This window comes from Clarias gariepinus, chromosome 13 (genome assembly GCF_024256425.1).
Source record: "Clarias gariepinus isolate MV-2021 ecotype Netherlands chromosome 13, CGAR_prim_01v2, whole genome shotgun sequence".
Taxonomy (NCBI): Eukaryota; Metazoa; Chordata; class Actinopteri; order Siluriformes; family Clariidae; genus Clarias; species Clarias gariepinus.
In genome coordinates, this window is record NC_071112.1 from 1,426,570 (window position 1) to 1,443,822 (window position 17,253).

General features: G+C 40.2%; 1 protein-coding gene across 5 annotated transcripts in view; it reads left to right on the plus strand.

Moving 5' to 3' along the window:
* daam2 (dishevelled associated activator of morphogenesis 2) overlaps window positions 1-17,253 on the plus strand; it is a 107,063-nt gene that overhangs the window by 47,626 nt on the left and 42,184 nt on the right. For all 5 annotated transcript variants that reach the window (XM_053509433.1, XM_053509436.1, XM_053509435.1 and 2 more), the window contains exons 3-4: window positions 1,846-1,935; window positions 12,935-13,009. In XM_053509433.1, coding sequence (XP_053365408.1) covers window positions 1,846-1,935; window positions 12,935-13,009 — 165 coding nt within the window. The remainder of the gene's footprint in view (window positions 1-1,845; window positions 1,936-12,934; window positions 13,010-17,253) is intronic.

A 17,253-nucleotide genomic window follows, 5' to 3' on the forward strand; every position in this document is an offset into this window, starting at 1 on the left:
TGCCTTTGCCTCGGTCATATCCATGTCCTCAGTAAACCCCAGCTTTGCCCGCATACCGTGATTCAGCAGCTGGAGCAGGAGAAAGGGCGGCCGGGGAAGCGAGGACCGGAGAACCCGAGCCAAACCAGACTCGCTGACCCGTTATGGGCCGAACTGCGTCTGTTAAGCAGTTGGTTTGGACGAGGTACCGTGTCGGTTTACTTCTAGTCCTCCTTACTGATGACACTCACGCACCACAGTAGACGTACTAGTGCTGTCTTATATACATTAAGGCCTTATAGACCTCTGTTCTGGCTCATCTCTGGCTAGCTGATTGCTGTTGGAGTCTACAGCTTCCTGTTGGTTCCCTCGGGGCCTTATATGACTTCCTTCCATCTTGATAGTTGGTGAATAGTTTGTGAATCATCTTTCCTGTCCCTCCTTCATACAAAAAATACACACAAAGGCGAACCTTTGTTCACTTTCTGTCTTCAAACCACATCGCACCAAATGCCAGGGTGCAATCCATAACTTGTGTTTTCTCAGTGACTCTGTGTACCAAAGCATTCTGGGTGTGTCTGAAACCCAGGCATTTTATATAATCAAATCAAATGTAAATGCGGTTTGACCAAAATCTGGACATATTTAGTAGTTGGACATAGTTGAGTGTGTGTGTGGGAATAGTTGATGTATGTTTTTATTCGTAGCGATCAGGTGAATCAATATTAGTTTAGCTTAATGTGAATTCCACTGAATTTTGAGCGAACTCGAGGGATCGTGTTATACCCCTCAGCCCACAACACCAACTGAATAAGATCTGATTTCTAGATTGAGAAGCACATAAGGTCTAATTTCGAGGTTTGTTATTTATGCATACAGAGGGATACCAATACATTCTTCAGATTGTACAGATAGAATGTTTTAAATTGATAGATTTGAACCATTTGAATAGGAGGTGAACTTTAAGACAGCTTCCCAAAAAATAATAATAATAATAATTCTAGAGGCATGGATAAGGAGTGGGTTTAATTTATTTTATTATTAAGGACAGGGGTTCAGGGGTAGCTCAGTGGTTAAGGCATTGGACTATAGTCCGGAAGGTCCCAGGTTTAAACCCCACCACCACCAAGTTGCCCCTGTTGGGCCCTTGAGCAACGCCCTTAGCCCTCAGATGTATAATGAGATAAACAAAGTCGCTCTCGATGAGGGTGTCTGCAAAATACTGAATTGTACATTTTCATGCTGGCTCTAGTAAGTATAGTTGACACCTGGTGGTGGTGTTAGTGTTATGTCTGATTGGTGTAAGTGTGTGAATGATTATATGATACAGTAAAATTTTGGGTTGCGAGCATACTTCATGCTTGTTCATCCAAAGCACTTGTACATCAAAGCAAATTCCCCCATAGGAATTAATGGGAACTTTGATGATGCGTTCCACAACGCAAAAAATAGTCACACAAAATTATTAATACAAAATATAAAGTAAAAGTAAAATAAACCTGCTCAGCTGTGATCCCATGATGCTCTGAAGACACAGCACATGCTTACTATTCGTATTTTAAGATCTTGCTTGTTTATCGAGTTGTTTTTTTTTTTTTTACTTTTTTGCTTGTCTTGCAAAATGCTTGCAGACCAAGTTACTCGCAATCGGAGGTTTTAATGTTTATGATAATACATAATAGGTGTGTAATGCATAAATATAAGCAGGTCATAAATATATGGAATAAATGTACATGGATGTACATTTGGATGTTGGTGAATGTTATTCTTTTGATGCTATAATTCTCCTTCTGTATAATATCCTGTCTTCATACTCTTGAGTGTTTCATTAGTGTCTCAGTCTTACTTGTGTCTTTTCGCCCGCAGGATGAACTGGATCTCACCGACAAGAACAGAGAGGCCATGTTCGCCCTGCCTGCTGAGAAGAAATGGCAGATCTACTGCAGCAAGAAGAAGGTCAGTGTTTAATCATTTCCAAACTGCTTCTCAGGTTCCTGTAAGAACACTTTACTGGAGTATTAGATAAAGTTTTTATTTATTTTTTTATTTTTTTAATCGCAGGATGATAACTCGCTTTCAGACAAAGAACTGTAGAACTTTTTCAGCTTTGAAATGCAAATGTGTAACCGCTGCCCCGTTGAAACCGCAAGCTAAGATGTTCACCATACTCATCACACTTATCTCCTCCCTTTCTCTGCCGAACAGGGCCTACGTTTCAGTTTGTGGTCGGCCACTCTCGGGATATTTCTCTCTCTCTCTCTCTTTGATTACAGTAAGAGTGCTGTGGCGGCCAGTGAAAGCCTTACCGGATCTCACATTAAACAAATGCACATGGCTGTTCTCTGGCTCGTGTATTGGTAATTACTATTCCTTTGGCGGAGTGAACCGAAACCAGTGAACTTTCTGCAGTTCTGGTTTGGCAACCTGCAGATTTTAGACCTTGACAGGCGTTTTATCGTCGTAAAACCTACAGCACACAGAGTCTGATCTAAAACACCGGCCTTCCCCAAGCCCGTTACACCCTCTGGTCCTGATGGCTGGTTTGGTATTGCAGGCAGGGTGGGGTGTTGTGCAGTTTTGCTTTTTCTTTTCTTTTTTTTTTAAGTGTGTGGTTTGGCGAGAAAAGGGGTTCCTGCCATGCCTGCTGGAACCAAGTCATCTGCAGCCAATGTTCTCTCTTTTTGACAGTTTTCAGAAAGCAAAAAAGCCTGACGGGTCTCTCGTCAGTGCAGAATGTTCGAAAGGAGGAGGGGTGGGAGAACCAGAACCAGGCGAGGCTTTGCTCGGGGGGGAAAAACAGAAAGAGAGAGAGAAAAAAAAAAAAAAAGATTCCCATTGGCTACAGTTGAGAAGGTCTTCTGTAAATCCGGCACATGCCAGATTAAAATGCAGCACAATGTATACAAAGCATTAGACCCTGTGACTTACTGGAAAATTCAAACCCCTTGTTCTGTTCTACAAAGTAAAGTCGTGCCCAGATGGGTAGCGTAGAATATTCCCATATTATTCCGTTTCAGAGACACGCTCATACTTTGGAATATTCCAGACGCCAGACTGTTGTGTTTGGCTTGCTGTACGTAAAGTTGTGCTGATGCAATTTGCTTAAAATATTGGCAGCTGTTAAATTTCTGTTCTAAAAACTTCTGTGCAGAAATTGGTTTGACATTGTTCAGTGCTTGCACTGTGTGTCTGAAGGTTGTGAGTTTAAATCCCAAATCTACAAAGCCGACGGTGTCAAGTTACCCAGCCTTTAACTGTACGCCGTCTCGCTTCACTTTGGATAAAAGTGTTTGGCAGATATGTAAATGTAAATGAGACTGAAAGGTTATGAGTTTAAATCCCAGGACAGCCAGAGCAACCTGACTACTCGGGGAAGGGACATTGCCCTGTGTCCGAAGTCTGTAAGGAATAAAATACGTCTGTGCATGCTGTTATGTAGAAAAATAATTTTTTATTATTTTTTTAGATATTTGCATTAGTGTTTCTAAAATGCTGCAGTTCCTCTATAATCCTACAGGTGGCTATTCACACATCGGAAGGCAGCAACAAAATACTTTTTTAAAAAAATATAGGATTGTATAGATATTTACTTCCAGCATGGAAGCACAAATTGCGCCATTTTAACTCGCGACTACTTAAATTTAAACGAAATTTAAGTCGATTTTTATAATAAGCATCAGAGCTAATGTATAATTAGAAACACTTTCTGACCAATCAGAATCAAGCAATCAAGGGAGCGTGACCATGTTACCAAACTTTAAAAAAAAAAAATTTTAAGCAGTTGTCAGTTTGTGAATGTTTGGCCCCTTTTAAAAGCCCCGTTTCAGACTGTGCTGTGGTCACTTATCCATGGAAACTATTTAATAAAGTCCAGACTAATCCACATTTTCAGTGGTCGAACATTCTGCAATAGCGTAAAGGCACACAGAGTTCCACAGATGACACGCACAGACACTCGAGCAGCTCCAGGACGGAGTAGTGATAATAGCCTTAATAAACACCCCGGTGCATTCCGGCTCCGAATGTGAATAACTTGGCTGTCGGACAGAATTTGTGCAACACTGCTGGCTGTGCGTGCATGTTTGCGTGCTTGTGGTCGAGACCCCGTTGTAAATGGTTCATGCACTTTTCGCCTTGTGGTAATGCACTCGGAGTGATTTGATTGCCTTGATTGAAGTGAGTAGAGGCACACAGTCACTCTTTGTGTTTGCATGGAGGTCTTGAACTTGCTGTTTATTTGGATCCGACTTTTTGGGGATTAGGGTGTCATTATAAGATATGTCTGAAAGTTAATCGAAAAGTTTTTTTAAGCACCATTTCATTTGGGAGCATATATTTCTTTTTCTTATTCTGTCAGATCCAGAATAATAAGCAAAATGAATGGAGCCATTCTCTTTTGTCTTGGAATAGTGGCCTTTTCTAAAGACATGTTTTCTTTTCCCCTGATCCGAAAACGAGCCTTTTCCTGGCTTGTGTCCTGCAGAAGAAGTGTGTTGTTTTGATGAAACGGGATAAACAGGGCAAGAAATGCTTGAGCTCTCGTTAGGAATGTCACAGTTTGCTCCGGGCTTCTACTGATACAAAAGATTAAAGTATTTATATTCTTCAATAACTAGCACATGGAGCTTCTTAATAGTTTAGAAAATAATGCACGGCACTTTGGCAGAGACGGCCCGTCCTCTAACGTCAAGAATAAAGGGAACGTACAGATCTGGATAAGGCATTGCATTGTGCTCTAAGGTGGATTCCTGCAGCTGAAGTCGGACGTCCGAACTGAATTGCTGTTTCATTTGTGTCTTGTAATGTTCCAGCTGAAATAACACTCTCGGAATTGCAGGGACGTCCGAATGCAAGATCAGTGTTACGCTCCTGTTTCGAACACGCTGTTTCAGTGTCTGTAGCTTTACAGTACGCGTGGCTGAGCTACTGCCCTGAACTTCTCTAAAAATAGACCCAAGGAATCAAGCTCGAGCAGGGGCCATGCAAATATACTGTATATCCTACTCTTGTTTATTTACTTATTTATTAATTGATTGAGTGCCAGGAATTATGTCATACCAGATAGGAGATTTAAACAGCTTGTTAGCATTAGACTAAAATGTTAAAAAAAAAAAAGAAAAAAGAAAAGATTTTTTCCCTTCCCTAACAAACACACACACACACACACGTACGTAAATGTCTGAAAATGATCAAATGGTGGGTTTTACATAATAGGTGCCCTTTAAATTAGTCTACAAGTTAATTTATATTTGGGGGAAACCAAACCAATTATAAATGGGGAAACACTGCGAGCAAAAATAAAACTCAGTCCTGGAGACGTCTCCAGTCGAGACCAACGGACATTTCTGGCATCGCTGCTTACTTCTATCTGTTTTCCTTCAGGGTTCTCTAGTTATTAGACCTGTATATATTAGTATGTATTCATGAGATATAGAAAATTAAGTGCTTTCTTCCATTTCCCCTTGTGAGCATGCGTGACGGCGTGTACAGTCTAAAGCCGGTCTCCAGCCTCCTACATATAATAAACTTCTTAGATAAAGTTAAGCCGAGCAGGACAATAAATACACAGAGCCGTACATGTGCTGTGAACTGTTGGGTGGTACAGCAGCGATAATCACATCTCCATCAGCGATATGAGGAACACATAAAGCCATAAAGCGTCCATAAGTGTCTAATAAAAGTCGTTGCTCTTAGTCTTCATGACTTTGATTAAAATCGATTCTGCAGTTCATTCAGTCTTTCGTAAAACCAAATGGATTAATTGAATCAATTTTTAAGTTAGAATCAGTTTTACACTATTAAAATTTGTTCATGTAGAATTAAAATACAAACTGTTGATAAAGTTCTATAAAAAAAAAGGTTCACGGTTTGTAGGGTTATCACTCCTCTTGCTTTTGATTTTATGGCCATTTGGCAATAGCGCCACCTACTGGACTGGAGTGTGGAGCAGAAGTTCATCCGAAGAAAATAATAGTTTTGTACGAAATGTACCACTTAAACAACACACAGCATTTTAATGTTTTAAATTTTTTTAGTAGTTTTTAACATTTGACAACCTGTGAGAAATAGAAGTGTTAGTGAATTGAATAATAATAATAATTAAAACAACAATGCCCAAAAATTCAACTCGATTGTTTGTTCATGAGTCCATATGAACTCGAATCGTGTCTCTCAGGTTGAAGAACGGTCACTGATTAGAATTTACAGACATGCTGTCAGTGCTGGCGTATTTAATTTAAAGAAATAAAAACACTTTCAGGTTTAGACAACACCATTTTGGGTTTAATTACAGATAAAGATGATGGTTAACGCACTAAACAGAAACGGATACAGTTAGCGTCATTGCTTTGCACCGCTCGGGTAAGGATGAAGGAACAACCGCGCGACCGTGAACAGCTAGCCATATGGATCTCTGTAGCGTTAGCGCTTACGTTTCTGCCTGTTTATACATTCTGGTCGACCACAAGCCAGGTCCTAAGCAAACCAAATACCTGCACGAAGTCTCCAGAGGAAATATTTACAAGTCTCCTGTCTCTTTGTATTCTTAACCGAAGTCATCACTCTGGTGGAATAACCAGGAACACGTTTCCCTGGATTTTGTTCCGTCCACATTATCAGCATTCTGCGTGAAGGCCTGAAGCCGTCCCCCGTGAGCGCAGTCTCGCGTAATGAGCTCTAACTCGAGGAAACGTCAATTTGTGCAGTAATTCAAATGTCCTGTGTATTTCTTCTCTCTCGCCCGGCGTTTATTTGCCTGTTTGAGGAAAAAGGGTCGCGGTTGTGCTTTTCCTGACTGGAGCGGATATTAGTTACGGTCATCATTACAAGATAATTACAAGAAAATATGTGAAATTGTCTCGTCATCGTGCGACAAGTAAAAAAGGCACAAACCTTGGGTCCGTTCTTCGTACGTCGCTTGACACATCCGAGATGAATTGACACATCTAAGATGAGATCATTGTGCTAATTATGATCTGGCTAAGTTCGTTCTTCGAGCTCACCTGTTGTTGATGATGAGTAGAGCTGGATTGAGTTGTCTAGGATTATTGTGCGCTCGTGCGTTGGTTTAAAAGGCGATATGATCGACAGTAGAAACACTGATCACAAGCCCTCCGATTGGTTGACGAAATGGAAAAAGAGCGGCTCAACTTTTTTTGTAACACCTGCTATGCTCTGAAATGCCCCCCTGCCATGGATTGCCCCCCCCCCCCACACACACACATAATCGCTATTAAATATTATATTAGAACATAAATTCATAGGTTAATGACATGACACAAATTACATGAGACAATAAAATAAAATAATAAATCTAAAAATAAATGTTGTATATGCAAAAATAGAAATATAATTTTTTTTTCAAATACAACATGTATACTTTTATATTGGTTATTTTATAATAAAATTAGTTTCGTCCGATTTATCATTATAAAATATTTATTTTTAATATATATAAATATTTATTTGCATATTTTCATGACAAACCCCTGAAAAATAAATGTGTTACAAAATAAACATTAAACAAGAATTTGTATAAATGGTCTTGACTAGGGTTCATTATAATAGTAATATCATATTTGATAATAAACCTATGAATTTATGTTCTAATATAATATTTGATAGCGATTATGTGTGTGTTTGTAGTCCATGGCAGGGGGCATATACTTTTCTTTTTCCACGTGAGTCAGTCCGCGTCAGTCGTGCTCTTTAACCAATCAGATGTGACCTCGCCATTTCAACCAATCATAACCCGCCAGGAGCGCAGGCTAAATCCTGTTTACATGAAATAAAGCTGCTTCCGAGCAGGTTCAAGCTTACGGATATGTTGCTATGACAACAAATGCGAGAAGCAAATAAAAAAAAACGAAACAATCCAAGATCAGGACAAATCCACAACAATCAAATCCAGCTAACTGAGTTACAATGTACGAAGAACGGACCCCTGCCGTTTTTAAATAAACATATAGGTTTATTAACAGTAACAGCATTACGTTTTATATGTATTAAAATCTGAAAAACATTTAGTATCGTATCGGGGTGCTTATAAAATCATGATGCTAACAGAATCACAATAATGAAGGAAGTTTTATTCTGTTGATTTCTGATGCTGTGAGCAGCCATGTTGATTTGACGTCACTTTGAGGAATAAACAGAGTAAAGCGTGTAACCTTTAAATGAATGACACTGTAGATCAGGATCACAGAATCACCAGGAACCAGCCGATACGATATTATCACGATACCACGGTGCCGATTTGATTTGTATTGCGATTCTCTACTTTATATACAGTACAAGTATTACATATCCGTTTGTTAAATCCAAAACTCGACTATACAGTTCACGGTTTAAGAGAGAACATGTACGTCCACATCTTGGAGACATTCAGTTTCCCTCTTTTTTCTGTTTTTAGACGTGTACAAATTCCATATCTGTGATGCACCACTTGAACCGTTTGCTGCAGGTCCTCAGTTACCTGCTGCCTGTTCGATTTATTTGAATTAACCAAATGATTGGAGGAAACGCCCCAGCACCAGTTAAAGCCTAGATGCACCAAACTGAACCTCTTGTGCTGAACGGTACGGTACACACACGCATATCGTTTCAACCCTAGCAACCATGCAAACAAGGACACACAACCCATGAAAAATGATGCGGAATTGTTTTTCCCATGTTAATGAGCTGCATTCCGCGCCGCGAAAGCTTGTGTTCCAGCTCACAAACTCGATCCTTCAAAGGTTCCTTCTTAACAAACCCCGAAGTCGGTTTTCCTGATTCGTAGCTCGTCAGTCCTGCCAATAAGTAGTCATGTACTCGTGTTTATTATAGGGGAATGCTCTTTTTGTAAACTGCAGTATTTTGTGTTTTGGCAGCTGTGTCATCACCTTCACATTTACACAGCTGCTCCTCTGAAGGAGTCCACGGGGTTCAGCCAACAAGTTCCCAAATCCTCACAAACACACACTGCATCCCGATCTCAGGCACGGATACACCACTCGAAAAAAACAAAACCGCAGAAAGCGGAGAGGCGGTAAAACGCTTTAGTGAATGCACGCGCTCGGAGGTCAGGTCGTGAAAGAGACGCGATAGAATTCTATTCCCTGAGACTTGAACGTAAGCGCTCCCAGAACCCGCTGTTGTGATCTAGTACATGAGGAGGCATAAAAGAGAAACACGTCTCAGAACACTGGGAGAACACGGCATTGTGTGTGTGTGTTGTTGGATTAGGGTCATAATGAGGACATGTAACATCACTGGTTCACCCAGTTCTTTCCAATTCAGATCTTTGCTGAACTGTTTGGAAAGATTGGTGCATCTCATTCTTCTCTTTGTTCTCCTGCGTTTTCTCCTCCTCTCATTTTTCTTCTTCTCATTCATCACCCTAAACATCTTCACCACCCTTTTCCTTCTTATCTTTTGGTTTCTGTATCTTCACCTCATTCTTCTCTTTCATGCCCTTACATTTCCTCCTCCGTCTCCACCATCTCATTCTTCTTCATCATCTTCATCTACTTTACACCTGGCTTCACTTTCTTTTCCTGTTTCACACTCTCACCATCCTACTCCATCTTGCCTATTTGCTCCTATATAAATTCATCTTCTTCTTTCCTTTCTTCCTTCACCCCTTCATCTCCTCCCTGTACTACAATCTGTTTATCTCCTTTACTAAACTCTTTTTTTTTTCTACTGCATCTTCTCATTTTTCACCTTCTTCTCTTTTAATCCCTCTTCTTGCATCTTCTCAGCCTCTTTTTTCCTCCTCATTGTGTTTAATCCACATAGAGAAGACGCAATACAGTGGTGTGTATACAGTACGTTTTGTTCTGTTCGACCCATTGCCATGGTAAGCCTCTACTCCGCTGGCCGTGATCTTGGGGTCATGTTTATTGTTCCTCGCTGCACTCTGGGTGCCTTAATGGTACAAATATTGACACAGAGAGGGAACAGTTAACTACTGTGTTAACCTTAAAACGAACAGGCGCGTCTCGCTCATCTCTCCTGCTCTGTAGCCAGGAGCAAACCCTCCACCTTCTAATGAGCGCTTCTGTACCGGGCTGTGCTGCCAGGGGCAATGTTCTCTACACGGCAGGCAGAGGGTACAAAACAGTCTTTAAGCTGATAATCTGGTTAGAATCAGTCTGCCAACATGAACAAACATAGTCTGGATTAAAAGTAAACAAATTACAGAATAAACTACGGTCCTAGCCTGAAATTAGCTGTAAGTGCTGGCCACCTTTTGCTCCCACAGTGTTTCGCACAGGTCTGAAATACACATGCGGTCGTGGGCGGTGGAACGAGCCGGCGTTACCTGCCAGATCCAAAGTGTTCTACCACATATGGGGTACTAGTTAAAAGTCTGGACACATGTTTGGATTTGTTTTATATGTCCTAGACCAATACTGGAGATTCCAAAGGATGAAATAACGCACATGGCGTTGGGTAATTAAGTAACAAGAGCAGTAATGACAGTCAGTTGTTAGTTTAAGACATAAACATCAGCTGTTCTGAGACGGTTCTTGTAAGAACAGTATCGTGTCGAGTCTGTTTGTAAAACCCATCAAGCTCCATGATGAAACTGTCCCTCATGAAGACCTTCCCAGGAAAACAAGACCAAAACTGAGCTCTGCTGCAGAGGAGAAGTTCATTTCGAGTCACCTTGTCACCCTTCCTGGCGCAACCCTCACATTTTTATCCGGGCTTGGGACCGGCACTGCATCCAATGGCTGGGGTTTGGCCATCGGGTCAGGACTGAACCTGGGTCTTCCACATGGCAGGCGAGAAACCCACCACTTGAGCCACCAACGCCCATCAATACGCCCATTTTATTCTGTTTGCCGTCAATACACTTCGGTGTGTAAGAAACGCCGCAGTGACTCGACCCTGAGTGGTATTTATAAGTTGCCTCTTTTCTCCCCCTCCATACGCCATTTCATTCTCCATTATGCGTAACCTTATCAGGTGCGAGAGCAGTTTTAAGATTAAATGTCATGTAGGTCTATCGGTGTTCACGTCTCTTCATCAATCACGAACGCTTCACACTGTTTCAGTTTTTTTTTTTTTTTTAACTACAACGACTGTGGTTGAAACAGAAACCAGTCCTCATTTCACATGGTCTCAGGTATCACCCACATCTACAGCAGGAAGTGTTGTTCTGGTGAAAGAGAAATTGTACACAGATGACCATTTACGGAAGCTAAAGAACAGGAGAACCTAGATCTCTGTTCTGAAGGCAGGTTGGTGATAAACTGCAGTAATTTATTTAGCCCACAGCTTGACTGATGCTCAGCACGAGAAGTGATGGCCACGTGGCCCGCCTGCGGTTCGGGTATCTCCACCTGATGCTCACATCGATTATTATGTGAGACGATGCACGTGGTGATCAGATCAGTGAGCATGGGCCTGAGGGAGTAATGATGAACTAACAACATTTGGCAGCAGCTGGGATTACAAACACGCGATGAAGGTGAAAACCTAGCTAAAGGAACAGATCTAATCGGGGGAGCAAAACATGAGCAATGAAATTTACAATAATCACATTCAGGAGCTTCTTCAGGAACCTCATAACTAACGTTTGTGATTTAGATTTTGATAAATGAACATTACAAGCAGCCAGTGATTCCCCTGATGCCCCTGGCGTGACTCTGGCTCTGTGGTGACCAAGACATCGGCGGCAGATCCTTTGGGTGGTGTGTTTTGTGGCATACAGGGAGACCTGCGTTAATTTAGAGTCCTGTTATATAAGTCCTAAGTCCTAATGAAAAGGTGTTGCTTTTGAAAGCTGTTCAGACTCAGACCAGACCAGAGATGACGAACCTGAACCCAATCTGGCTTTTTTTTTTTTTTTTTTTTGCAAAAGTCAATGTAGTGTTATTAGCTGTTCTCTGTTCTGTTACGAAAGTTTAACAGAACATTTTAAGGTAAAAAATAAGTGTTTGCTATTAGATATTACTGGTCTAGTGTGAAAATGTTTAACAACCACCCAGTGGCTTTTATTTATATTAAACCCTGCTCTGCAAGTTTGCTCTGATCAAATGAGACGAGGCCGTGCACTGTACTGTACTGTACGTGGTCAGTGAGTTTTGGAATTTGTTCTGAAAGTTGATTCACACGAGTACACAGCCTGTTTGAGCAACGCAAGGCTGGTTACACACATCGTTGTGTTCATGAGCGGGACACCTGAAACCTCGTAACATGATGCAAGTGCTTAGCGGTGCCACTAGGGGTGCTATAGCAAGAAACAACACGGAGAAGCTAACCCTACTTCTTGGCTTAACGTCCCTTATCTTGGAAACTTCTACAGCTTGTAGAAAAAGCTTGTAGCTTTTGGAAGCACTTTGCTGTTTGTATCAGAATTTACTTAATTCAAATGCATTATTGAAATTTGCTTTTGTATTTCCCACATAATTTGATTATGCATTTTTATAATACTAAATAAAACTGAACAATGTGCTTTTACCCGAGCTAACAATCGAACCCGGGTCTCTCCTTAGTTACAATATACATGCATTAAAATTGTTAATTTTATATCGTTATGACCAATAGTTATAGTGTATAATGTAATTATCTTGCATTATCATTTCATACCACATAAATTTAACATGTTAAATTCTGTTCAGTTTTTATTATCTGTTTAATATTGATAATTAAACACAATATTTCCATACATATTATCTTAAATGTGTGTCGACATATTTTTTCTAATTGTACATCAACATGTTTGTTTCTCTTTATATAATGGTTTATTGTATAGAGTCATAGAGTCTCGAGTTGCAACGTGTACGCATCTGCAGGCTATGGACAGTAGAATTATCTCATAGTAGCTTTCTCATCTCTTTACTAAATGATCAGAAACACACGTGGGATGTTTGTGATTTCTGAGGTTACTGTAAGTCTGTACCGGTTTTCTGAACATATTTGGTTTTGTACTCAACCTGTTTTGTTTTTCGTCTTGATTTAGGAGCAAGAGGATCCCAACAAACTCGCGACCAGCTGGCCCGACTACTACATAGACCGCATCAACTCCATGGCTGCTGTAAGTTTCTACCTTTTAAACTTCACTCGGGTTTCTGACTCATCAGTGTTCAGGTTAACTATAAGAATAAAGAGCTTTTGAACAGTCTAGAAATCAGTCAAGCTAGTAAATCCAGCGGTACCTTGGCGTACCAATGTAATCGAGATGAAATATCATATTGTGAAACACATTTTTTCATAGAAAATAATGTAAATGCAGATAATCCGTTCCAGCCACCCAAAGATCTTACCAATATTACCAATTTCCATCATTATATTCATATTTTTAAATATAAAAACAATAAAATCAATATTTAGAAAAGACATGTAAATGAAGTAAAATATGAAATAGACATTAAACCTCATTTAACATTAATTTATAATTCCTCTTTGCACCGGCAGCTTTAAAAACCAAACTAAAAGCGGCTCCCTTTTCGTCTTGCTACCATCCTTGATAACATTATTGGGACGCGCGGTGCTACGTCTTCACTAAATCTTATACAAAATAAATAAATAAATAAATTATAAATGAATAAATATCCTTACATAATCCTTCCTGTTGAGCGAGAGTAAGTGATATTGGGGTGACATTGGAGTTCTGGGATTTTATTAGTTCTGTTACATATTTCACTAAATTAGAGTTAAATATGAGATTGGAGATCAGTTTCAGTCATGTGACCTCTGCGCTTCCAGGAGCGACACTCAGGCGTGATGATCAGAAACAGACATATGTAATAAAATGTATTGTAATAAAACCTGTATTTAGCATAGCCTTGTTACCTGATTTGCTGCCGTTCTTGATCCAACATTTGATTTGGACTCATTCTTCAGGTTTTATTGTTTTCTTTGTTTTGTTTTGCATGTGTTTGTTCAGTGTCCATGTAGTCCAGCCAAAACATTAGCATCTCCCTTAGTGAACCTCAGACTAGTGAAATCTCGCTGACGGATGTTGTTTAAGGGTGTACCAGTGTACAGTAAACGGCATTATATTTTACAGAATATTTATTTATTTACAGATTTGATTTGCAGACATGATGCTCCTAGCAACCCACTGTTTGGAGATCTACTCATTTTGCAGATGTTTGTGTTTATTCGCTTATTCGGTCTGGGGAAATAATTTCCTTACAAACAGCGCAGTTCCTGCTGCGTTTTAAACTCAAGAGCACATATAGCACCTCATCAGGTCCATTATCATGTCTCCTTTAATCATTACCGCACATGTTGCACACCTTTGTCCATGTGTCTTGGCGCTCATAGTGATTAATGACGTTTCTAAGTATAGACCCGTTTCTGAGACTCTGTAACTGTCCAAACACGAGTAATAAAGTTAACGAGAGGTAATAAAGGTTTGCTTCATTTTTATTCTGTTTGGAATCGCTGCAACTTTTAGATGTTTTTCTGGCACAGCTCAGGGTTGGTTTACCGCTTATCATGCTGATTGAGTTCGTCCGTCTGTCCATCCATCCATCTGTCCAGTCTTCATGCTGTTTATCCTGGTCAGGTTCCTGGTGAATCGTCTTGTGAATTCTGTGCCTAAGGCAGGAATAAACCTTGGATGAGACACCAGTACATCATAGTTTTTGTCCTCCATTGGACTAAAATGCACCTTTATGTAGTATTGCGTTTTTACATCCACTATTACCTGATTGAATGAACAAAGCCTAATGCCAAAATATTCAAGCCACCAAAAAAATAGAGCTGTATACAAATGTTTGGGAAACTCCCTGGGCAAATTATATAATTTGTTGAATTTTATATTTTTTCATAACCTTCATTTACTTTGTAGGTACTATCGTTATATTCAGATCCTGATTCAGCCGTCTAGAGGAACTCGTAGCTGACGAATAAAAGACTCAGCATATTTATTACACTGTACACTCTCTTGTATTTATTTTATTGCATAGCCAGCTGTCAATTAAAGGCTAATTAATTAATTAAAATTTGCAATTAATTAATTAGTTAATTTATAATTTACAAGTACAATTACAATTCATAAGTACAAGTTCACCAAATATACTCTAACTACTTTTATGTTTACTGTAATATCTGATTTTTTATTCTTATTTTTATTTTTTTTGCTGCAAGGGATATTTTTACTTAAAAATCAGTAACTTGGCCAGGGATACCCAAACGTTGGCATACAACTAAAAAATAAATAAATAAATAAAAAACTCTGCTGCCCCTTTTACATAAAGTGACCCTCAAGTGTCGGTCTTTGGTCCCTTTTCTTCTCATGTATTTTCTTTCTGTTGACCAGGACACAGAGCAAAACCTTTTTAGCTTTAATTTAATTTCACAAGATTCTCAGATTCACCTTAAAACTATAGAACACTTATAATCTATAAACACTCATGATCAAGAATCAGCCACAATCGTGATATGAGGATACATGTACCGTATAATGTGCTCTGTGAAATCTGTGTGATCATGTCACAGCTGTCCGTGATGCACTGTGTCCTTACTACATGAATCTACATGAAATCAGCCCTAGCTTTGCTTCTTCCTACCATTGGACGTTCTTCTTATGACCTTCGTCGAAATCCGAAAGTATCAGATTTAAGGTATTTTTTAGCCGCAAAAATTCTGATGCCAATGCCAAAAATGAAACCTTAGGTCAATATGGATTTGTCCTCAAAAGACAGGGGCTTACTGGAAGATCCTATGACGTGCCAATATCCATAGAGGTCATTTTTTTTTTCGAAGCAGTCGAACATCGTTGCCCAGAAACACTCTTTATTACCTGTGCTGTAACGGCATTTGAAGGCCACACATTGCAAGAATTGTACAAAGTGTGTGGAAAGGTTGTGCTATGACTTCATGGCTTGGAGAGGATGTGTGTGGTGTGCTCCTGGGATCACTCTTGGTAGCTGAATTATTGAATATGCTCATTTTCCCAGTGTCTGCTTGGCCCAGCGACGTTACACGCTGGCTCCCAGCAGCCATGCAGAACGCGCTGTCAAGACTGATGTGGTCACGCTCTAAATGGGAACCCTACGGATCCTTTCCATTCTCATCAGTCTTATAGGTATCGTTTTTATATCGGCACTGCCACATATCACACAGTGCGGCACCTCGGGCCAAAGGCTCGATGCTCTTAAAGTAAGTCTAGGGTGTAACTGTTGTTTTGGTCTCCAGTCACAGACTGCTTATGTTCCATAATTCATGTTGTTGTTTCACGCATTTACACGATTTATGGAGTGCAACTAGTCCGTTAGCATCAAGAGTCAAGCTGCAGCTTGTTAGTTCTCTCGTTTGATCATGCATGTAAGCACATTTTGGCTATTTAATAAAACTGGTTTATGCGATACCTACCAACTTTAGCCCTGTGCTTGCATGGATTTCAAATTTATGCGTTCATATTTTTCCCGTTTTCATGAAGCGCGGTCCGATCTCAGATCGTCACACTTTCTCTGAGAAGAGGCTGGCTAGATAAAGAGCCTTGACCTCAGAGAGCTCGATCTGGGTCATCAATCAGAAGATTGCTTTGTTCAGAGAGTGCACATTTAGCCTGCAGGACATTAGCCCGCAATCCATCCTCTGGACTTCCAGATCCTAGTGCCTGCCATTTAGGACATACATATCCATTTAGGGAGCTGAGCCTGGGGCTTTGCAGCAGTGCCAGTGATCCACGAGCCATCTGGACAGGGACAGTCCAGATCCGTCCAATGGATGTTATGGCAGAAACATCTGCGCAGCCCCGCGGCGGGACGAGAGCCCGGATCTGGTTGAACATGACTAAGAGGACCCTGGTGCCATATCAGCAGTTTTTTTTGCCCATAAACATGATCTATGTCTTTATATAAAAGCATTGCCAGCTTACCAAGCATGACTTTCAACACATCCTTTGACCAAGTCAGCCAATATAAGTCTTTAGTTTTGGTATCTTGGCAGCCATTATGTCATTATTTTTTATTTTTTTGTATTTAAGAGAAATGCAGGCGCGTTATTCGACAGCCATTGTGAAATCAGATTTAGTGTGTAGTTATAACACACATTTGTGCTTGGCGTGAGTGCACAGTGGAATGAGGAAAGCGGTACAGAAGCTGAACAAAAAAAGCTGAACTGCAGTTGGATGCTACGCGTCGTGGACCTGAAGCTCAGCTGCAAGCCTGCTTTCATAATCCGGTCCCATGACTCCCTGGTCATATTCGAGCTTCGTGACTCAGTGTCGTTATATAATCAGAGACTCTACAGAAGTTAAATTACACAGTTTTATAAAACTTATGTAGCTCTATTTTGTTCATTTTAAAATATTTGGTGCTCGAG